General features: G+C 40.2%; 4 protein-coding genes across 11 annotated transcripts; 2 read left to right on the top strand and 2 right to left on the bottom strand.

Annotated features, from left to right (window-relative positions):
* The first annotated feature begins 177 nt into the window (after positions 1–177).
* On the top strand, positions 178–4,151 carry LOC136356125 (probable magnesium transporter NIPA4). Its single transcript, XM_066309689.1, has 10 exons — positions 178–391; positions 829–885; positions 986–1,076; positions 1,156–1,316; positions 1,524–1,651; positions 1,735–1,872; positions 2,163–2,255; positions 2,437–2,542; positions 2,622–3,553; positions 3,660–4,151. Exons 1-9 carry the CDS (start codon positions 214–216, stop codon positions 2,744–2,746), a joined length of 1,077 nt encoding a protein of 358 aa, XP_066165786.1. The 5' UTR covers positions 178–213; the 3' UTR covers positions 2,747–3,553; positions 3,660–4,151.
* LOC136356128 (thylakoidal processing peptidase 1, chloroplastic-like) lies at positions 3,023–5,653 on the bottom strand. 7 transcript variants are annotated; one of them, XR_010740868.1, is made up of 7 exons: positions 5,247–5,653; positions 4,526–4,594; positions 4,367–4,435; positions 4,141–4,227; positions 3,929–4,071; positions 3,783–3,850; positions 3,023–3,413 (listed from the first exon to the last, which is right to left on the bottom strand). XR_010740868.1 is itself a non-coding variant. In XM_066309691.1 (6 exons), exons 1-6 carry the CDS (start codon positions 5,517–5,519, stop codon positions 3,341–3,343), a joined length of 639 nt encoding a protein of 212 aa, XP_066165788.1. In that variant the 5' UTR covers positions 5,520–5,653; the 3' UTR covers positions 3,023–3,340. The 7 variants fall into 7 exon arrangements, 2 of the variants coding, with proteins under 2 accessions (XP_066165788.1, XP_066165789.1); XR_010740865.1 differs by having other exon boundaries at positions 3,023–3,410; XR_010740863.1 differs by having other exon boundaries at positions 3,023–3,410; positions 3,929–4,227.
* Positions 5,654–6,619: 966 nt separating this feature from the next.
* LOC136356124 (farnesylcysteine lyase) lies at positions 6,620–10,202 on the bottom strand. Its single transcript, XM_066309688.1, has 5 exons — positions 9,700–10,202; positions 8,290–8,463; positions 7,484–7,843; positions 7,123–7,298; positions 6,620–7,017 (listed from the first exon to the last, which is right to left on the bottom strand). Exons 1-5 carry the CDS (start codon positions 10,186–10,188, stop codon positions 6,759–6,761), a joined length of 1,458 nt encoding a protein of 485 aa, XP_066165785.1. The 5' UTR covers positions 10,189–10,202; the 3' UTR covers positions 6,620–6,758.
* A 2,751-nt stretch (positions 10,203–12,953) lies between these two features.
* LOC9266414 (SNF2 domain-containing protein ENL1-like) lies at positions 12,954–20,740 on the top strand. Of its 2 annotated transcripts, none has more exons than XM_015781575.3 (20): positions 12,954–13,293; positions 13,360–14,093; positions 14,554–14,684; positions 14,776–14,830; positions 15,034–15,267; positions 15,345–15,400; positions 15,492–15,582; positions 16,075–16,212; positions 16,305–16,382; positions 16,639–16,854; positions 16,937–17,008; positions 18,073–18,153; positions 18,243–18,361; positions 18,463–18,574; positions 19,030–19,098; positions 19,184–19,278; positions 19,717–19,845; positions 19,990–20,055; positions 20,137–20,263; positions 20,350–20,740. In XM_015781575.3, the coding sequence occupies exons 1-20, from the start codon at positions 13,086–13,088 to the stop codon at positions 20,500–20,502; spliced, it is 2,964 nt and encodes a 987-aa protein (XP_015637061.1). In that variant the 5' UTR covers positions 12,954–13,085; the 3' UTR covers positions 20,503–20,740. The 2 variants fall into 2 exon arrangements, with proteins under 2 accessions (XP_015637061.1, XP_015637060.1); XM_015781574.3 differs by having other exon boundaries at positions 19,987–20,055.
* The last annotated feature ends 826 nt before the right edge of the window (positions 20,741–21,566 follow it).

The following is a 21,566-nucleotide window of genomic DNA, read 5'->3' as shown; positions in this document are numbered from 1 at the left end:
TGATTTGATTTTTTTTTCCACGAGATGGGATGTAGGTAGAATTCTTTCAGAATTGTAGACCCCTCGCTTCCCTCCCGTCAAAGCAAGCTGATGCAGTATTTTGTAGAGTAAAATTAATTAACTGGATTGGATTACTACGGAGTAAATATAAACGCAAAAAAGGAAAACGGGAAAAAGGAAAGAAGCCCTAGGCGGGTAAGGGCAGAGAGAGGCATGGAGATGGAGGCGCGAGGTGGCGGCGGGAGGTGGTACGCGGGGGGCATGTCCACCGCCGACAACATCAAGGGCCTCCTGCTCGCCCTCTCCTCCAGCCTTTTCATCGGCGCCAGCTTCATCATCAAGAAGAAGGGCCTCAAGAAGGCCGCCTCCTCCTCCTCCGCTCTTCGAGCCGGTACACTACTCGTCCTCGCCTACCATCGCCTATCTATCTATCTGCTCATCATGACTTCTTTTTCTTTTTCGCATAAGTAAGTGGATCATTAATTTGATCACTTTCCTCTAGCCCACATGCCAAATCATCCTATCTTAACAATTTGTCAAAAGTGAAATAGAAATCCATCCTACTGCATTAGTAAGACCTAGTATGTCCACTGCTGCACTATACGTTTCTTGTTTACTTACAACCTGGTAATTGAAGGTTGAAGCTGTCTCAACAACAGAGTAGACTAGACTATATATCTAGATGATGCATGCCAGTCCCACCCACAATTCTCAGCTTCTGCTATAATGTTATCCCAGGCTGTTGCTCTGCATATTTGTATGTTTTCCTAACCAATTGAATGCCAGTGTGTTGGTACGCTACCCTTATTTGTGCCATGTTTATGACAGGGGTTGGCGGCTATTCTTATTTGTATGAGCCTCTTTGGTGGGTTGGCATGATTACAAGTGACCCCTCTTCTCTTCTCTCGCTTTTACCCTTCTGTCTGTTTAGTGTTTCTCTATATAGTTCATTGTCATATTGTCCATATCTCTAATTCTTCTTCAGTGGTTGTTGGGGAAGTTGCAAACTTTGCAGCTTATGCATTTGCTCCAGCTATTTTGGTCACTCCTCTTGGTGCTCTCAGCATTATCATCAGGCATGTCTTTCACTTACGGTATTATGTATTTGCTGTTTTGGATCTACTGTTTGCTTGAGAGCTATCTTTTGTTCTGCAGTGCTATACTTGCGCATTTTATGCTGCGTAAGAAGCTACACATATTTGGCATTCTCGGATGCATCTTATGTGTTGTGGGATCCACCACAATTGTCCTTCATGCCCCCGCGGAGCGTGAGATTGAGTCAGTAACGGAAGTGTGGGATTTGGCTACTGAACCAGGCATTTTCTGTTACATTGCTTCTCTCTGAACATGTTCCTAATATTACCCCAAAGATACACTTACTGTACTTTATGAATTTATTTTCTGTTATATTGCTTTCTCTCTAAACATGTTCCTAATATTACCCAAAGATACACTTACTGTACTTTATGAATTTCGTTGTGGCTTAATACCAAGCCCTAACTATGCGATGTTATTGTTTTCAGCCTTCATGTTCTATGTTTCAGTAGTACTTGCTATGGTCGCCATACTTGTTTGCCGATTTGTCCCACTTTACGGGCAAACTCATGTCATGGTGTATATTGGTGTTTGCTCTCTTGTAGGCTCTATCTCGGTATGTACTCTCTAATTTAGATCCCAGTAATTTTGCCTAATTTAGCTGTGTTCTTTTTCAAAGGTGTTGGTTGAATTGTGCAGGTTATGAGTGTGAAAGCACTTGGTATAGCTTTGAAGTTGACCTTTTGTGGAACGAATCAACTTATATATCCACAGACATGGGCTTTTACCCTGGTTGTCCTCTCATGCATTGTCACCCAAATGAATTACTTGAACAAGGTACCCTGGTTTCCTCGCTCTGAATCAAAGTGAAGATTTTTTTTTTCCCTTCTTTGACTATGCACTAGCATACGATGAGGCCAACTGAAATTCTAAGCTCTACTGTACCAAAATCGAGAATATTAGAAAAGTGGCATACAATTTCGTTCTGTGCTCTAGTCCTTCAGGATTATCTAAGTTAGTAGGGACTCAAAAGTTCAGAGTTTTCACTAGATTTTTGTGCCTTGAGATTTGGGAAACTTTGTGCATTACTAAGAGTTCTGTGATAATGATTCTCCCCTTGATTTCAGGCACTTGACACCTTTAATACAGCAGTTGTATCACCAATTTATTATACCATGTTCACATCCTTAACCATACTGGCTAGTGTCATCATGTTCAAGGTATGATGTTTTTAAAAAAAAAAAATTGATCCCTCTGAATCTCTGATCTTCTCTTTCTTGTTTGCTTCAATATAAATTTTCAAGCGGTCAATTTCATAGGCTATAAGATAGCATGTATTTAAACATCCTTCAGCCAGAACATTATAGTTGTCGATCTGCAAATGAATTTGTTGACATGCAGGACTGGGACAGGCAAAATCCAACACAAATTGTGACAGAGGCGTGTGGCTTCGTAACAATCCTTTCTGGAACATTTTTGCTTCATAAAACGAAGGACATGGCCGATGGTATTATGAGTTTGTCAGCGTACGGTCGTGCATTTGTTTCTTCCTAAATTCTGAAACCACTTTGTTGTTGTTTCTGTAGGGCTTTCAACTTCATCGTCGTTCCGTCTTCCGACCTCTTCATCATTTCGTTTCTCCAAACAAACAGACGAAGAATGTGAAGGCATTCCTCTTAGATCATCAGAATCATTCCGGTCACCACCTTGATGTCCGCTTGTTGATAACTAAGCTACATGTTAGGAGGGTATGTATATACATGCATACTGTAGGAGCTAGTACTCAAAAGACGAGTCTCTTTTGGGTACAACTCATAGAGTATTTGGCTTCAAAAAAAAAACTCAGAGTATTTAGGCCCTCACGTCACGTCTCCTGACTCGTGTGTTGTGTTGTCACGGTATATGCATATGCTTCAAGTTAAAAGGTACTAAAAATTCTCAGGTTTGTGTACCTGTTGCCGTGCAGAACTGCAGATAGAGGGCAGTATTGAAAAAGGTTGGAGCACTGGATGTTCTCCTGAACTGATTCACTAAAATAGATAGTTTCAAGCGAAATGCATACTGCCGTTAAGGCATGCGACAAATACTAACGTGTACCGACGCCTAAAACCAACCATGCCAGTCGAAAAGTTCCTTCTCCCAACCTACTACAGGGCTACTGATACAATTTGCAGGCTCCACCCATCTGGCAGCCTGCTAGTTTCCATACAACTCGATCGTTATCAACTTATCACCATAATATCAAACAGCATCAGGTAGTTTGCAGTCCTTGGGGTCATCAATCTTCTTCGTCTTGGTACCTTGGTTATTGGATGGAGGACCTTGTAAAGGACATCATGTATCTTCCAATTATATTGCTGATAGGAAGCGGTCCCCTGCTAACACAAGCACCACAAGTAATAAGAAGATTGTTTATCAGTAGTCCCCTACTTCGCAGACAAAGGTTGCAAAGATAGACTGGAGATCAGCTATAAAGGCACATTTCATTTCACAACCAGCAATGAATCAGCAAATTGAGGTGCATTCTCACAACCGAAATATGCTAGCAATAAGCATATGTTCTCATTCCACTCTAGCTCTACATTTAGGATGCTCATGTTTAATCATAATCACAATTGGACCAGGTTCATGGCACACTCAAAACGTCAAGAGCACACACCACAGCTAAATGAATGAATTCATCAATATTAAGTGGTGGTAATGATCAAATTGCATCTATATGAATGTGGGCGCAACGTGTTTCTTACCAGGCACGAGAATCGCAGCTGTTATTACGGTTATCACCCATGACAAATACGTGGCCTTCAGGAAGGCGCTGCAGGATCATACATGGCTTTAGTACAGGATCCTGGTCGAGAAGAGAGAACAGAAATGGATGGAAGAGATCATCCACCATCTGAGGCCTGAAGGAGGCACTCAAGAAGTCAACAACACGGAGCAGCCAGGCCACTTTTGATCATCTTCTTGTAAGTAAATGAAGATTCTCTTGTCATTGCTGTTAACCCTTGTGTTAACAGCACTTTAATATCTCTGGACCTGGCAATAGCAACTCCTCAATGTTGTTCAAGGAGACAATGCTCGCATATAGATAGGTGGTGCACAAACCATTGCTTCCATAGTGTATGATGCATGGCTTGCTGTGTAATGTTCTTTTCGTGCAACACCATTTATAATAAGCTGTCCTTGCCGAACCTACAAATAAAAATGCATGTATTATGTTGGGTGGGGCATTCCAATGCAGCACAGCAATTGATTTATGTATGCATCTTGAAATGTCCTTTGCTGCAGCATATGGTAAGTAGGATAAAAGACATGGATGTAGTGTATGTACCTCAATGAAATCTCCAGGAGTTGCCAATATCCTCTTGATGAACACAACATCCTTATTTACGCCATAATTCTGATATGCAAAGTAGTGTAGTGTAGGTGCCATATCTTAAAACAGCAAACAAGGAGATGGACGGTGGAAGGAAAGGAAGGAGAATGAAACCTGTAAGGTCGTGGGCACTTTGAAAAACACTATATCACCAATAGATGGCCTCCGAAAAAAGTAGGTGATCTGAAAGAGCGTGTATATATATATATATATATATATATATATATATATATATATATATATATATATATATATATATATAGAGAGAGAGAGAGAGAGAGAGAGAGAAATGTCAATAAAGGATATTGCGTTCATTTTTTTAGCAGAAATTGCATTTATATTTTGTTAGTTATATACTCCCTCCGTCCCAAAATTACAGGACGCTCTCTTTTTAAGGAAAATCAAACTTCGTAAATTTTGACTAGTAGTGTGTACACACACACATATATACACACACACATATATATATACACATATATATATATATATATATATACATATATATTAAGTACTATGCATATTATATCATTATATTCATATTTTAATGAACTTTCATATGATATTAATTTTATATTTGTTAGGAACATAATATTAAATAAATTAACGGTCAAAGTATGTCATCGAATATAGGCCTTATAATTTGGGACGGAGGGAGTATGTCCGGGGTGAAGTACTACTAGAGAGTGCATCGTTCGGTCAAAAATCAGTAGTAATAATAATAATCTAGTAATGAAATACTATCTCCCTTCCCTTTATCTGGGAAGAAAAAAAAAAGGAAAATACAGATTTGGGTGTAATAGCCGATCTAGGGTAGGGTGAGGGCTAGTAGACAGACCCTTTCGGCGACGGCGCGGTCGGCGGGGCGGAGCGTGGGGGCCATGGAGGAGGAGGCGATGTAGCGGACCTCGGCGAGGGCGGCGGAGACGAGGAGAAGGGCGAGAAGGAGCTTGAAGGCGTCGGCGCAGGAGGGCCAGCGAAGGTGGAGGCGGCAGTGGAAGTGGGAGAGCAGCAGCTGCAGCCGGCTGCTGCAGGTGCAGGGAAGCCAGGCGTCCACTGACAGGAGCTGCGGAATCAGGCCCCGCAGGAGGCGCGGAGGCCCCATCGCCATGCTCGTCTCCTCCTCCTCCTCCTCTTGTGCTTTCTCTTCTTTTTAATTGGGGACTGAGTTGGGGCCTTGGGGGTTCGAGGAGAGAAGACGACGACGACAGAGAGAGAAGAGGAACGAATGAATAAATGAATCACACTCACTAGCAAAGACCAAAGAGACCAAGGAAGGCAAAGAGTAGTTGCTTCCACATCAAGGGTCCTCCCTCCTGAATTTGTTGAGGGCATATCAGGTATTTCACCATTCTTCACTTAAGTTCCTTGTGAATGTCTGAGGGTACATCCGACATTTCTACTCCAGTAAGCCAAGCTTTGTTCTTGTTTCGTCCTTTCAAATTCAACAAACAGTAAATAGTAGTATTTTGCAAACTACTGCTAAGGGCCTGTTTAGATGATGGAATGAAAATTTTTAGATGTCACATCGGACGTTTGACCGGATATCGAAAGGGGTTTTCGGACACAAATGAAAAAACTAATTTCATAACTCGCTTGGAAACCGCGAGACGAATCTTTTGAGCCTAATTAAGCCGTCATTAGTACAAGTGTATTACTGTAGCACTTATGATTAATCATGGACTAATTAGGCTCAAAAGATTTGTCTCGTGATTTACATGCAAAGCGTGCAATTAGTTTTTCTTTTTATCTATATTTAATGCTTTATACATGTGTCCAAAGATTCAATATGATGTTTTTTGAAAAGTTTTTGAGTAACTAAACAAGGCCTAAACGATTGTTTTTTGCAAAAATATTATATAGAAAAGTTATTTTAAAAAATCATATTAATCTATTTTTAAAATTTAAAATAGTTAATAGTAATCAACTAATCATGCGTACGTTTTTTTCAAAAAGTTTTTATATGAAAGTTGCTTAAAAAATTATATTGATCCATTTTTTTAAAAAAAAAGTATTACTTAACTAATCATACGCTAATTGACCGCTCCATTTTCTGTGCGCAAAAGATTTGTTCCCAACTAGTCTCAACTAACTTAGCCTCAGCCTAGTATAACTTATCATTTCTGTGAAAACATACTCCTACTTACTAAGGAGGTCATCATCATATTCATACATGTGGGTTCCATGTCATTTTAACTCTAGAACTTAGTATTGATTAGTAATATACCTGCTGGCTGATTTATTATTTAAAAAAAACTCCTACGAACATGTGGGTTCCAGACATGTTAGACACAAACAATACAGCCGATCGATGCGATGACCTCCTCACATCACAGTCACAGAGTCACAGTTACAGATCTGCTCGCTGGTCGTGGTGATCGGGCGCAGGCGCAGCAGGTCGGGAAGGGAGAGGCAGCCTGAGCCTTGCAATGAGGAGCCTGGCCACGTTTTCCGCTGCAACGGCCCCCGTCTCCATGGCGCTCGCTGCGCTCTCGAATGTATTCACGTAGTACAGCTGTTTACCGTCCAGTATTATCGGAGCAAATACTTCTGGAGCTTCATAGTGTGGATACGCAGGCCAGTTTATCCGGATCGTCTCCTTCCTCCCACTGTTGTTGTTGTTGTTGTTGTTGTTGTGTTACAGCATTCATTAATTACCACACAATCAATTCCAGCAAGATTAAGATATGTACGACAGCCCGCTTACTGCTTACCTGAAGATCTGGTCCAGCAAGCTCTCATTCAGCTTCACACGCGAGAACACCTTGTAAGTCATGTCCTGCTCGCTGTACTTCTTCAGAATCGAAATGCTTGAAAACGGGATCTCAGGGACCTCCATGGTTCCTATCAGCTTTGGAATATCTGATACCGAGCTTAGACCGAAAAATTTCTGCACCATAACAAACAAAGTTTCAGACTCCCTCATACTTTACAACCAAACAAGGCTGCCCTTTCATCAACCAAAGTTTCAGACCATGCTATCTGTTACTTGCTGCATGTTCTTCATTTAAGTTGCTGCCTTGGTGCATTGCTGTGGGAAACTAGTTTGTTACAGGGAGCACCATACACACTTACAGGATTCAAGATGCCCCTCACGAAGGTTGCATGGGTATGCTGCGTCTTCCTCGCTGGAATGGAGATTGGGGGGCTGAATGTAATGTTCACCTCGTCAAGTGGTGTTGCAACCACCGTTGCTACACAATTATATTCAAGACCTTTATTCGATTTCAGAATATAGTGATCCCCTGCATATTCAATTGAGTCTATGCCTTCTTGCAGATGCAAGGTGGCGTTAGCAGCCTCGAGCAATCCAGCAGCTAGCTGCCAGTTGCCCCCTTTGACAGCCCACAGTCCTGATTCAGAACCAGCTAAAGAAACCGCACCAGCAAGGCCACTTATACTCACACTTTGCCCATAGTTGATTCTTGTTATCACCTGCCAAAGATATGGGGCAGGATAGCACAATTAACATAAAGGTTTCTGGGAAAATTAATTAAACGAGAAAAAAAATAATTTCTCAGTTGAAAAAGTAAACAAGAAAATTTGACCTGATGAGTGCGCTATACACTGACTATATGCTTGACTGATATTCAGGTAATGACTACTGATATGAGTTCCACTGCTTGGTTAATTTATAATTGGTCATGAGAAACGTAAAGGTGGAAAGGCACTGGTCAAGGCATATTGGAGATACTAGATTACAAAATTTTGAAGAGATTTTATCTTTAGACCGAAATATGTATACAGGAAAAAAAAAGTGTTAAGACCACCAGTAAATGTACTAATTCTTGGGAAGCTAAGAAAAAACCAAGTCTGCAGAAATTAGTGGGTTATCAATTGAAACAAGATAGGAGAAAACATAGAGAGCAATCATATCATACAGTGACAAGCTCTGAAATAGTTTGAGAATTGAGGCCAGCATCAAGCAGCTCTGCCTCTAGTGTCCTGCGAGTGAGGCCATAGAGGCCCGACCATTTGAGCATCTCCTCAACCGTGTCAAAAACAGGTCGGGATTCAAAGCCATTGTAGTAGAGCATAAATCTTTGCAACATTTCCTGCATGCATATACAGCAATAACACATTTCAGCGTGTTTGTTGTTAATCACTAATCAGTAAAGCCAATAGAATATTCAACTCAGTCAAGAAAATGACAAAGGAAGCAAAACTAGCTAATCGCATACTTGTATATGATTATCACCCACTAACTGCAATTGCTCCTTCAGAGGAGCGACAGGACACATCATCAAGAAAAGTTGAGCATTTCAATTATTTAATCTGCGTGGTTCCCTGTTCACTCTTACCTAGTAAGTGTTAAGAGTACATGGTAGTTAGAGATATATTAGGATATGTGTTTGATTTATACGGACACCTTCCTTGTCGCTAATCCCATTGTTGTCTCTAACCATGTGTATCTCTGTTTATAGACCGACCCTCGGGGCTCAATCAATCGACCAACATACACAGTATATCCTCTTACTATACAATTCTACATTAAGGCATAATGCTTAGAATGTTTATTTTGCTTCACACAAGTACACAAAGCATCGTTCGGGGATATCACCTAGTTTAGATGGCAAAGCAAATAAAGAGATCATGGCAAGTTATTATCTAGGAGTATTATATTAATAATAGCGAAGCAGATAAATAAATAAAAAAAAGTTCAAAAAGAGTAAATTTCACTTTGGACCATCTTTATTGACCAAAGTTTCATATTGGGCTAGGGCTAGGCTCATATTTTCACTTAACGCCACGTATAATTACCGTTACTTGCACTTTGGACCGGGTATTATAGTTACCATCACACCAGTTGTTGTCTAGGTGCTAAGCATTTTACAAGAAACGATGATATGGAAATTCGCCATGCAACTATGCTTAGTGCAAGAACAATGATTGTAACTACTACATATGAACATTCACAACCCTTGTACTAAAGACAGTATTGGAGAAATATTAAGTTTAAGAACTATTTTTCTAGAAAAGATATTACATGTTTTACAATACCCAACTGTAGTGCTAGTACAAATTGTTGAATTCTAAGTTTTCTAACACAAAAAGAAGGAAACGAGATCAGATCTACAATCATTGTATTATGTGTAATTTGTGAAACCCAGTCCAAAGTGAAAATGATGGTAACTATATATATGGTGTTAAGTGAAAATATAAGTCTAACTCTAGTCCAATGTGAAAATTTGGTAAATAAAGGTTGACCAAAGTGAAATTTACTCAAAAAAAAAAACTACTAGTAGTAGTGAGAAAAGAATACTGGTAGTAGAAGATTATGGAGGAGGAACCTGGACAAATCTGTCCATCTTGAGCAGCGAGAGACCATAGCGCTTAAAGAGGCGCAGCGAGTTAACAAGGGTGTGCAGCTTGCGGCGGAGCCAGGACGTCCCGGGCGGTAGCGGGCGGAGCGTCTGGAAGACGAAGCGGTGGCCGTCCCAAATCCCGAGCCAGTCATCGTCGCCATCGGTCTTGGCTTCGAGGCCTAGCAGGTCGGCGAAGCGGCGCACATGGAGATTTCGTGGGTGGATGATGGAGCCGCCAGCCTCGAAGTGATCGCCGGAGACGGTGACGGTGGCGAGGCGGCCGCCGACCTTAGCGCGGCGCTCGAAGACGCGGAGCTGGGCACCGGAGAGGGCGGTGGTGTAGTTGGTGAAGAAGAAGGCGGTGGATGATCCGGAGATGCCGCTGCCCACGATGCAGATGTCGCCGGCGCCGCCGTGGCCCTGGCCCTGGGGGAGGAGCAGGAGGAGGAGGAGTATTGGCATCGGCATCGACATCGATAGATTGTGTCGAAGTCAACACACACTACTTGCAACTTGGAGAGTGTGCGCAGTGAACTCGTGAAGCGATTGATAATCCAACGGCGCATCTCTTTCCCGTGGTTTTCTTCCTCGCGGGGGCACTCGCAGAGTTTACCAAACCGCATGGTTATCACAAGGTTATTATATTTATCTCGCGATAACTTTTCAATATCTCGCAATAATCGTCCAGTTTTCGTGATGACCACACGGTTACCATAATAAGGGCATCTCTAATGTGCATGTAAATGTGACCATAAGCAATAAAATAATTTTTTTTGAGAAATATAGTACAAACACAGGCGCTCACAACGTGCGCACACACACCCCTATGAACGCACACACGCACACCCACACACACCCCTATGAACGCACACACGCACACCCTACCCGACTGGGCCGGCATATCTTGAGATTGATGAAGTCACCATAGGCGCCGCGAGCACCCGTGTCAAATCTAGGATTTGAACCCGAGTGGGCTAGTTCCACCATAAGGAACCTAACTAGTTGAGCTATGCTCACTTCGCAATAAAATAATATTCTTAATACAACTTTATGCATAGAGATGTGTGTTTGTAAGAGGATATTGATATGACTAATCTTAAAGCTTAAAGTTAGCCATAAGAAATATAAAATTACTTTGTCTATTAATTCTTCATAGTAAAAGAATTAGTAAAAGAATTTATATAGATTATTTTTAGTGGGTCCCAGCTTAAGGTCAATAGAAGATCTTAAACATTGTAGCATTGGTTGTAAAGTAAAAAGATATATGTACGTGGGTCCCATCTAATGGTTGTTGTGTGGCTCAACATTGAGGATACCCTAACCATCAAATCGGAAGGGGCTGTAACCCCACCCCAAACGGTTTGGTAAACCCTGGGCAGACGAGCAGTGATGTACAGTACCCACTAAAGACTTTACCTAACTACTCCATGGGCAGCAACAATGTATATAGCAAAAGCAGTCCATATAGATGGGACTCCACATATATAGACTTTCATTATTGTAACATTAAAGTTGCTAAAAATATTAGTTAAAAATGCTTTATAACCAGTATCGTGGAAAATTAGATGTTTTATATCGTGGAAAATCTCATCCAAGTCGCTGAAAATAAATAGGCCCTTAGGCTCAATTCTGGAGGGCTACTTCCTTACTCTTCGTGAGTACGCTTTATAACTAGTATACTTATAAGCAACTCCGAAAATTTATGTCATCATATCGTGAGATTAGTAAAGTTACTATGTTTTAACAGATACGTCGTCTACTATGTTTTAACAAATACATCATCTACCACCGAAAGATCATTGTAAATTAGTATTAGAAGACTAGGTTTCAAACGACGAATAAAGGGAAAAAAGTAAAATAAAGGAAATTTAAAATAATCAGGAAGGTTCAAAAGTTAAACCATCAATTCAATTATCCGGACAAGATTTGGAAAAACCCGTTAAAGACTGGTTCTTTTTTAATAAATTCAAATGGAATGAAACGAACAATTTATATAACTCCTATAAATTTATGTGTTTTACAAACAGGCTTTAAACAATACATACAGTCCCTATCGAACTGAGGTTGCTTTAGTTTCTCCAACATGGCAACGTATTCAAACTGCTAAATGGTACGTTTCGTGCGAAAGCTTTCTATATGAAAGTTGCTCTAAAATATCAGATTAATCCATTTTTCAAGTTTATAATAATTAAAATTCAATTCATCACACATTATTACTCGTTTTGCGTGAAACACTTAATCTTACTTCATCTTCATGATTGTGAAATTTTGATGGAACGGAACGGAGTGGCCGTCAATAAGGCTGTGTTCGATACCAGCCAGTTCCCAACACGAACAGTGCCCACGAAAAACGGAGTATTAGCTAAGTATTAGCTATTTTTTTTTAAAAAAATAGATAATATGATTAACTAAGTATTAGCTATTTTTTTTAAAAAAAATGGATAATATGATTTTTAAGCACGTGATTAATTAAGTATTAGCTATTTTTTAAAAAAAGGATCGATATGATCTTTTTAAGCAACTTTCGTATATAAACTTTTAGTTTGAAAAGCTTGTGCGTGGAATACTAGAGGGGAAGTTGGGAACTGTATCGAACACAGCATTGTCAGCTTAAGAGCAAGTTTAATAGTATAGCCAACTATTAGCTCCAAATAATCTATAGTCAATTTAATACCCAATTCATATAATAGTAACTTACTACTCCATTATGTCATTATTAATACATGATCCTATATGTCATACACACATTATATCGTAGAGTCCGTACTTTAGCTGGCTATAAATATGCTTTTATCTTTCATCTTTTATCTCTTTAAAATATGTTTATAGCTGGCTTATAACTTGTTATTGTACCTGCTATAAAGTGTTTGAGAGGAGATGAAAAGAGAAGATTGAGAAAATAAAAAAAAATGAGGTGAGCTATTAGCGCATGATTAATTGAGTATTAAATATTTTAAATTTTAAAAATGGATTAATATGATTTTTTAAAGCAACTTTCTTATTTTTTTGAAAAAAACACACAATTTAATAGTTTGAAAAGCGTGTGCGGAGAAAACGAGTTTCAGACTCCCCTATCTTCCCTGAAGGCCTGAACGAACGATGCTAGAATGTATCCGTTGCTGTGTGTTGAAGAAGCATAGAAGGCGAGGAGTGAATTTCGGATGAAATTCGAAATTTGAACCACCCCGCGGCGCCGCCTCCTTTCTGGTACATAGGCCGCGGAGAAGTTCTTCTTCCTCAGTCCCCTCTTCCCCCGAACCAACCCAACACCCAACCCAACCCAAGCGAGAGAAGATAAGAGAGAAATCTCCAATCCATTCCTCCATCGTCGTCGTCGTCGTCGTCGTCAGAACTCGGAAGGAAGCAGATCGATGGCGTCCCCTCCGCCCTTCGACATCTGCGGCGACCTGGACGACGACCCCACCCCTCCTGCGCCGACGCCGCTCGCCGCTCCGACACCCAACGGCCTCAACGATCGCCTCCTCCGCCTCACCCGCACGCACCAACGGGGCCCCTCCCAAAACCCAAACCCTAACCCTAACCCTAACCCTAAACCCCCTCCGCCGCCGCCTCCTCAAGGTACCCTTCTCTCTCTCTCTCTCGGTTCCGTTTTCTAGTAACTCCATCCACTTCAATTCCTCGCAGAGCCCGAACCCGCCAAGGTCAAGCTGGCCGGCCGCCGCCGCCTCTGCAAGCTCTCTACCGCCGGCGATGAGTCCGCCGGAGACGACGACAGCATCCGCGACATACTGGACGATCTCACCACCCGCCTCGACTCCCTGTCAGTCGACAGGCCCACCGCAAGGCCCAGACCCCACGTGTCCCCACTTCCCTGCGCCCTCCATGCCGACCCCGACCCCTCTCAGTCTCAGCTTAATGATGGGACCAAACCCTCTTCATCCTTTGTGGACTGTGATGACGACGACGATGATGCGGGAGGTGCCTACGGTGGTTTTGGTGTTAAAGAGGAGGTCACCAGGAAGGTGTTCAAGGCCTCTTCTTCTTTTGGGGGCCGCGGCAACGATGATAAGATGAAAGCCAAAGGAGCTTATGCCTTTGATACGGTGTCAAGGAAAACCACAACCGAATCCAAGGCCTCAAAATTTTTTGGGGACTATGACGATGAAGACGACATCGACCAAGATGCAGAGAATGGGAAGGAAAACCATGCTGATGATGTTGGTTGGGAGAAGACAGAGGACTTCAAGATGGAGCCCACTGGGACAGGTGTAACGCGCAAGCCCTACAATCTCCCAGGAAGGATATTCAACATGCTTTACCCCCACCAGCGTGAGGGTCTCAGGTGGCTTTGGGTTCTGCATTGTAGGGGAACTGGAGGGATCCTTGGAGATGACATGGGCCTTGGCAAGACCATGCAGGTGGGACTGGGACCCTCTCATCCTTCTAATTTCGTCTACTTTTAATGCTTACAGAATACTTGTGGTGCCACTGATACTAGTTAGTGATCACCTTCCATGTATTAGGATTAAGGATTACTGCTCTTCCTTTTCCAAATTAATGATACGATCAGGGGAGGCCTCTGCGTAGTTTGTGTGTTTTTTATGGTAGGATCAGGGCAGGACTTTTAATCATCTGAATCTTTTGTGCTGTCCACATCATGCATTTATGATGAAATCGAAAGCAGTCTCCGTCCGATAGAAGAACAGAACTGTTTTGTCACTACCAGTTGTCTAACTACTGTCAGTTTTATTATTACCTTCATTGCACGAATTACATGGTAGTGTCCATGGAGTATTATGCATATGAAGAGCCGAGTTCTGTCTCGCTCTAAATGTGCAATCGACTGATGTGTATTCTCATCCTTTTTTTATCATGCAGGTTTCTGCATTCCTGGCTGGATTGTTCCATTCCCGTTTAATCAAGAGAGTGTTAGTTGTAGCTCCAAAGACGCTTCTGACTCATTGGACCAAGGAACTTTCAGTTGTGAGCCTCAAAGATAAGATCAGAGAGTAGGATATTTTGTGTTGACATATATCTTCCCTCAAATTGATAGAGGTCATGTTATCTCGTGCTAATTGTTCCCTTTTTCTTTTCTGACAGCTACTCTGGTCCCAATGCAAATGCTCGCAACTATGAGCTTAAATATGCCTTCAAGGTCTGGTCTCCTAACATAAGTGTCTTTGACTAGCCACATTCTTGACCTGGCTTGTTGCAAGTTTGGGTTTTGTAATACTTGGAAGTCCTAAAAGTTAAAATTTGAGTTGTATTTGTTCGTAGCATCATTTAGAAGAATATTCGGTTCTTCCATGATATCACAATAAATACCAGCTGTTTTAGCATATTATTGTCTTTCTACAGGAGGGTGGAATCCTTTTAACAACATATGACATTGTTCGAAACAATTTCAAGATGATAAAAGGCAACTTCACCAATGATTTTGATGACGAGGAAGAAACATTATGGAACTATGTTATTCTTGATGAGGGGCATATTATCAAGAATCCAAAGACTCAGAGGGCTCAAAGTCTATTTGAAATACCCTGTGCACATCGTATTGTCATCAGTGGAACACCCATACAAAATAACTTGAAGGTATCCTACTCTCTTAATTTTTAATGCCTTATAATTGGCGCACGAACCAATGCAAGTAATCCTGATTATTCTTGCAGGAAATGTGGGCTCTGTTTTATTTCTGTTGCCCAGAAGTCTTGGGTGATAAGGAGCAGTAATACACTTATGCCCGTTGTTTTTCTGCATTGCCATTGTTGCTTCATATTACACAATCTAGTGTTGTTTATTTCTCTTGTTTTTGGCAGGTTCAAAGCAAGGTATGAGCACGCTATCATTCAAGGAAATGACAAGAATGCTACCAATCGACAAAAGCACATAGGCTCAAATGTAGCAAAGGTACTAATCCTTTTTCATGTTGTGATAGATGATCCTGTTTCATGTTACTTTTGTGTCTGAACTGGATATTTAATTATTAGGAGAGCCAGATTTTCCACCACATTAGCATTTTGACTATTAATGATTATGGTGTTTACTCTATTCCAATTTTTGCGGAATTATTATTTTTTGTTATTATTATTTCATTGAGAAGACAGCAATTTGGACACAGACATACTTCTTATTATAGGTACTGCAATCATGTATCATCAAAGTAGTACAGTCGTGTACTCCAATTTGACTTGTAAAGCAATGGAATTATGTTTCCATACCAACTAATAAAAATGGGCTTTTAGTTGGTTCCATGAGAGGGAAAGCTATTTACATTGAGCCTCCTCCTTTGTTGCATTTCTTTAACTGCCACCCATTCTTCCAGATTATTTCTTCAGGTCTGCTGTTCTACTTTTTATATAATATGTGGTTTTTGGTTTTGTACATGATCATTTATTACAGGAATTAAGAGAACGGATAAAGCCATACTTTTTGCGACGCATGAAGAATGAAGTGTTTCTTGATAGCGGCACGGGAGAAGATAAAAAGCTTGCTAAGAAGAATGAGCTAATTATCTGGCTGAAATTAACATCTTGCCAGGTACAGATCATTTTCCACTGATGCAAAACTCTGGTTTTGTTATTGGTTAACTGCCATCTTAATATTAGTCCTTTTTTATTTTTTGGATGCAGAGGCAATTATATGAAGCTTTTCTTAACAGTGAACTAGTTCATTCATCAATGCAAGGGTCACCCTTGGCCGCAATCACGGTAAGCATCACCTTCAAAGTTTTTATCTGTGCTGATTTTGTTTGCTTTTATATGTTGTCAGCATTGTTTAGACCTTTATGTTCTTTCCATTTCCTTATCATATGTCATATTTCATGCGAGAGTGCATTGCTTTCTCTTGTTGTTCTTGTGATGCACATTGTCATGTTGTTTGATATCCTCAATTTATCAGAAAAAGGATTTATGTACACTCATTGGTGCACTTATGTTTGTTTCTGTTTCTTGTATTCTTAAACAGATATTGAAGAAAATATGTGATCATCCGCTGTTGTTGACTAAGAAAGCTGCTGAGGGTGTTTTGGAAGGCATGGATGCGATGTTAAATAATCAAGAAATGGGAATGGTTGAGAAAATGGCCATGAACCTTGCAGATATGGCTCATGATGATGATGACGTTGAATTGCAAGTTGGTCAGGATGTCTCGTGCAAGTTATCTTTTATGATGTCCTTGCTCGTAAGTGTTCTTTGATGATCCACATTTTAGTTGTCACCTATGTATTTGTTTATCTAACAAATGGTAAATCTTAATGTTGCAGCAAAATCTTGTTAGCGAGGGACACAACGTCTTAATCTTCTCGCAAACTCGTAAAATGCTAAACATTATTCAGGTGATAAAGTCTATTCTTGTTATGTTAATCTTTGTTTGCTTTATAGTCATACAGTTCTGTGATTTTCTTGTGATTTTGGTATATTGTTATTTGTTATCCTAGCAAAGTAATTGTTCTGAGCCCTTGATAAGGCCTGATTTCTTCCTGTCAATGTATAGTCATCCAATCACATATACTATTGACAGTCCCCTCAGTGCCTCGGTAGAAAGTAGAATCAACTTTTTTGGTTTATCCTCATGCAGTACTAGTAGTGATATATTTTTTGAATTGAGTGATTACATATAGTTTCATGAAAATATGATTTCTATGGGACTTTTTTTTTGTTAACTTCTGTTAAGATTTTTACATCTTGAAATTCAGAATCTAGCAATCTTATTTTCAATTATCATCAATGTGTGTTTTTTTTTAAATTGAATATTTTTTTGTTTGCTCTACACTTCTCCCTAAAACTATTCCAGAACATATTTGCTCGTTGAATGATAGAAAAAACATTGTATCAGACTGGAGTTCTTTTCCTTTAGTGGTTGCCGTACACTCATTTGTGAGAAGTTGAAAACAAATTACCTAACAGAATGAACTTGACCTCGAGCAGGCTTTTAATTAGTACACCCCTGAATCCCTGATGTAGCCTATCTGACCATAGTGTGTTTTTCAATGTTCATTTCCTACTCCTTTGACCATTTTTATCATTCTTGTAATGTTTACGATTACTATCATCATGCCCGTGCGTGGAAAGGATCCTAACTAAATATAATGTAAATCTAATAATTAACATTGATTGTACTCAAATTTAGAACTTATAAACACGATTATATGAGACCAATTACCACCTACATATACTCATGCAAATATATAATATTTTTATGTAAAAATCTTACAAATAATGCACACGTGCCTATATATTTACAGCCACAAAAGTTCTGGTGTAGAGATGGGTGTAAAACCTACCGTTACCTGCCCTCCCCCCCAAATTCCTGCTTTTAAAAAGTAGTAAGGAGTAGTAAGATATGCATTCTGGGTTACTACTTCAACCTAGTAGCTAATGTAGCTTATTACTGCAACAGGAGGCTATAATATTAGAAGGCTATAAGTTTTTGCGCATTGATGGTACCACCAAGATTTCTGAGAGGGAAAGGATTGTGAAGGTTCTTCTCTGTCTTTCCCTTTCCTTCTTTTATGCCATGGGCAAAATTGTTACTGCTATATTGCTTACATGGAATGCATTTGTGATCAGGACTTCCAAGAGGGTCCTGGAGCTCCAATATTTTTGCTGACCACACAAGTTGGTGGGCTTGGACTTACACTCACCAAGGCAGCTCGTGTCATAGTAGTTGATCCTGCTTGGAATCCAAGGTACCTGAACAACGCCGTTTCCTTACTGAGTTTATTGCCTTTTTATTTTACTGAATGTTTGTCTCTGTATGTTTACTAATGCTCCTGTTTCCCATCTTCAGTACGGACAATCAAAGTGTTGATCGTGCTTATCGAATTGGGCAGATGAAAGATGTCATCGTATACCGCCTTATGACATCTGGAACCATCGAAGAAAAGATATACAAATTGCAGGTTTAAATATGGTCAAGAATTTACTTGCTGTTTATGCCTTTTATCGCGCTTGTTATTCACTGAAGCAACTGATTCAAAATATGATATCTCAAAAAAAAAATATTGAAAAGATGAGTCCATGGTCATATTTAGTTGTATGCCTCCTTGAGATTCTCTATGTAGCACCAAACTATTAACTTGTACTTTCTAGGGGGTGAAATAAAGTACGGTTTTTCATTGAAGTTAACTTCTCTTCCTAATTTGAAATTTGAGAGTTTAATGTGGGGCTGGGTTCATGTAAGAAAAGAAAAGGTGGGACTGGTGACACTTTTTACTGGGTTGTGCCATTACATGTTTTTCCTGCAATGTCTCCGTCAGTGTTATACCCCTATTCCTTTATTTGCATATTGCATATTTACTTCAGTAAAATAAAAGCTAGATTCTAACTAATGAGATAATACATGCCCCTTTTCCAGGTCTTCAAGGGGGCTCTGTTTAGGACAGCTACAGAGCACAAAGAACAAACTCGTTATTTCAGCAAGAGGGTACTTAGTGTGATACGGTTCTTGTTATTGTTTTCTCTGTCATATTGGATAATTTATAATATGGCTATTTTGTGTGTACATTCAGGATATTCAAGAGCTTTTCAGTCTGCCTGAGCAAGGTTTTGATGTTTCGCTGACACAAAAGCAATTGCAAGAAGAGCATGGACAACAACTTGTGATGTAGGACATCTACTTTTAGTCGGTTAATTCTAGCACCACTATTATGTTTTCCATGAGGTGACTGCTGCTTATGCTACTACATTTTCACAAAAAAACAAGGGGAAATGGTTGTGATATCAGCAGAAAATGTGCGGCAAAATGTTTAGGTTGCTCTGCAATATTTCATGGTTACTGCCATATGTAGAAAGCATATGATGATGAACTGCTGCATAAAAAAGTAGTACTCCCTCCGTTTCACAATATAAGTCATTCTAGCATTTCCCACATTCATATAGGAAATGCTAGAATGACTTGCATTGTGAAACGGAGGAAGTAGTATTTCTCAAATGCATTTGCTGGAGTAAGAGCTGCTCAATCCCTGAGCAATACTTGCTGGCTTGTTGGTAATGATTTCCATGTTCACTGATGATAAGTTTGTTGATCTGCGGCATGTACCAGGGACGACTCCTTGAGGAAGCATATACAATTCCTGGAGCAACAAGGCATAGCGGGCGTGAGCCATCACAGCCTTCTGTTTTCTAAGACAGCAATCTTACCTACACTGAATGATAATGATGGTTTGGACAGGTTAATTTTACTGTCTTCAAAGTGCAGCATATGTTTGTTTTGCTTTCAGAGAAATATTGATCTGGCACGTTGCAACACGTATCCATTTGTTGCTGTTACCTTTGGTGTCTAACAGGTGATGTATGCTGTTTCTGTGTGCAGCAGTCGTCGAGCTATGCCAATGGCCAAGCACTACTACAAGGGAGCCTCATCTGACTATGTTGCCAATGGGTAAGAGGAGTTCATGGGACTTAATCAATGGCTTTTGGGCTGCATAATTAAGTTGTGTACCGTGCTGCTTGTTTTGTGTAGTGCTGCCTATGCGATGAAGCCAAAAGAGTTCATTGCTCGAACATACTCCCCGAACAGCACAAGCACAGAAAGTCCTGAGGAAATCAAGGCCAAAATCAACCGGCTTTCGCAAACCCTTGCAAACACGGTGGGAGCAAGAAAGACACCCGAACCTGTTGCATGCATCTTGTGGTGTGTTGTCTGTCTGTCTTACACCATTTGCCGCTGTTGTAGGTGCTTGTGGCGAAGCTACCAGATCGTGGAGACAAGATAAGGAGGCAGATAAATGAGCTGGACGAAAAGCTGACCGTGATCGAGTCTTCTCCGGAGCCATTGGAGAGGAAGGGTCCAACGGAAGTAATCTGCTTGGATGATCTGTCTGTCTAGTGTAGGGCATGTCTGTTTCTTTTGCTTAAATTCCATGCTTGCATGCTAGTAGTCACTAAGGCGTGACATTTTGCATGCTACTTGTACTAATTGTGACGACCACGGAACGGAACACATGCTGATCTCGGGTGCCTCTTAGGCTTGTGTCTGAGAGGAGAAAAAGAGAATATTGACCAAAAGGATGTTAGTTATTACTCCCTCCGTCCTTAAATATAAAGGATTTTGGTGAGATGTGATATATTCTAGTGCTGTCCAAATTCATTGTATAAAGATGTGTTGCATCATATCAAAATCCCTTATATTTAGGGGCGGAAGTAGTATATAATTAATTGGAGTATTAACTAATTTGAACTCAAAAAATGGATTAATATGATTTTTTAAAGTAACTTTTCTATAGGAAGTTTTTGCAAAAAAAAAAACAGTAGTCATAGTACATACTATTATATGGTTTGGAGTGTCCTATTGTTTTGGTTGTGAAGGCTCTGGCTTTGTAAATTAAACAGTGCTAGTAGTACCAGTAAATTACGCTGGTATTAGCTGAAGTCAGCCTGCTTTTGGTCATTGGCAAAAGGGGGGAAAGAAAGAGAGGGGTTTTATCCTTGTATTGTTGCTTTGGTTTGGTTTTTGCCCCTTATATTTACAAAGGCATGATAATTCTTAAAAACACCTATAATATCGTAGCCGGTAAATGAAAACTACTGTATGCGTGGTTTTAAGAAAATGATGATAATTTGATTTGTTATTATAGTATAATAGTTGAGGAATGAAAAGCAACAGTAGTTCAAACTTCAACCAAACAACCCCTCCTAAAATCCAATGGTAGTTGGAAGGAAGGGCCTGTTCACTTTAATGCTATTTAAAACTTTACCAAATTTTAGTAAAGTTGTTAAAAAATTAGCTACATTTAGTTTGCTGCTAAAATTTTAGTATATTTGTTAAAGTGAACAGGCCCGAACTTTAAAGGATTGGGAAAGTTTGAAAGCGAAGGAAGAAGAGGCGGGCGGGCGGGCGCGGGGTGAAGGCAGGAAGGGATCTGAATTAAACTCAACTCCGTTCCGTTTAAA

The sequence above is a fragment of the Oryza sativa genome, chromosome 4 (genome assembly GCF_034140825.1).
Source record: "Oryza sativa Japonica Group chromosome 4, ASM3414082v1".
Taxonomy (NCBI): Eukaryota; Viridiplantae; Streptophyta; class Magnoliopsida; order Poales; family Poaceae; genus Oryza; species Oryza sativa.
Note: the sequence above shows the minus strand (reverse complement) of the source record. Positions and strands in the feature narration are given on the sequence as shown.

What these genes read in the sequence shown, in the direction of transcription:
- LOC136356125 (XM_066309689.1), top strand. Translation starts at nt 214, where the DNA reads ATGGAGATGGAGGCGCGAGGTGGCGGCGGGAGGTGGTACGCGGGGGGC. An exon ending in GTGGGTTGGCATGATTACAA is followed by an intron (nt 886 to 985) that starts GTGACCCCTCTT and finishes ATTCTTCTTCAG; the next exon opens with TGGTTGTTGGGGAAGTTGCA. An exon ending in AAATGAATTACTTGAACAAG is followed by an intron (nt 1,873 to 2,162) that starts GTACCCTGGTTT and finishes CCTTGATTTCAG; the next exon opens with GCACTTGACACCTTTAATAC.
- LOC136356128 (XM_066309691.1), bottom strand. Translation starts at nt 5,519, where the DNA reads ATGGCGATGGGGCCTCCGCGCCTCCTGCGGGGCCTGATTCCGCAGCTC. An exon ending in ACCGCGCCGTCGCCGAAAGG is followed by an intron (nt 4,595 to 5,246) that starts GTCTGTCTACTA and finishes ACGCTCTTTCAG; the next exon opens with ATCACCTACTTTTTTCGGAG. An exon ending in CATACACTATGGAAGCAATG is followed by an intron (nt 3,851 to 4,140) that starts GTTTGTGCACCA and finishes ATGATCCTGCAG; the next exon opens with CGCCTTCCTGAAGGCCACGT.
- LOC136356124 (XM_066309688.1), bottom strand. Translation starts at nt 10,188, where the DNA reads ATGTCGATGCCGATGCCAATACTCCTCCTCCTCCTGCTCCTCCCCCAG. An exon ending in AGATGGACAGATTTGTCCAG is followed by an intron (nt 8,464 to 9,699) that starts GTTCCTCCTCCA and finishes ATATGCATGCAG; the next exon opens with GAAATGTTGCAAAGATTTAT. An exon ending in TGAGGGGCATCTTGAATCCT is followed by an intron (nt 7,299 to 7,483) that starts GTAAGTGTGTAT and finishes GTTATGGTGCAG; the next exon opens with AAATTTTTCGGTCTAAGCTC.
- LOC9266414 (XM_015781574.3), top strand. Translation starts at nt 13,086, where the DNA reads ATGGCGTCCCCTCCGCCCTTCGACATCTGCGGCGACCTGGACGACGAC. An exon ending in AAATGCTAAACATTATTCAG is followed by an intron (nt 17,009 to 18,072) that starts GTGATAAAGTCT and finishes TTACTGCAACAG; the next exon opens with GAGGCTATAATATTAGAAGG. An exon ending in CATGGACAACAACTTGTGAT is followed by an intron (nt 19,279 to 19,716) that starts GTAGGACATCTA and finishes GGCATGTACCAG; the next exon opens with GGACGACTCCTTGAGGAAGC.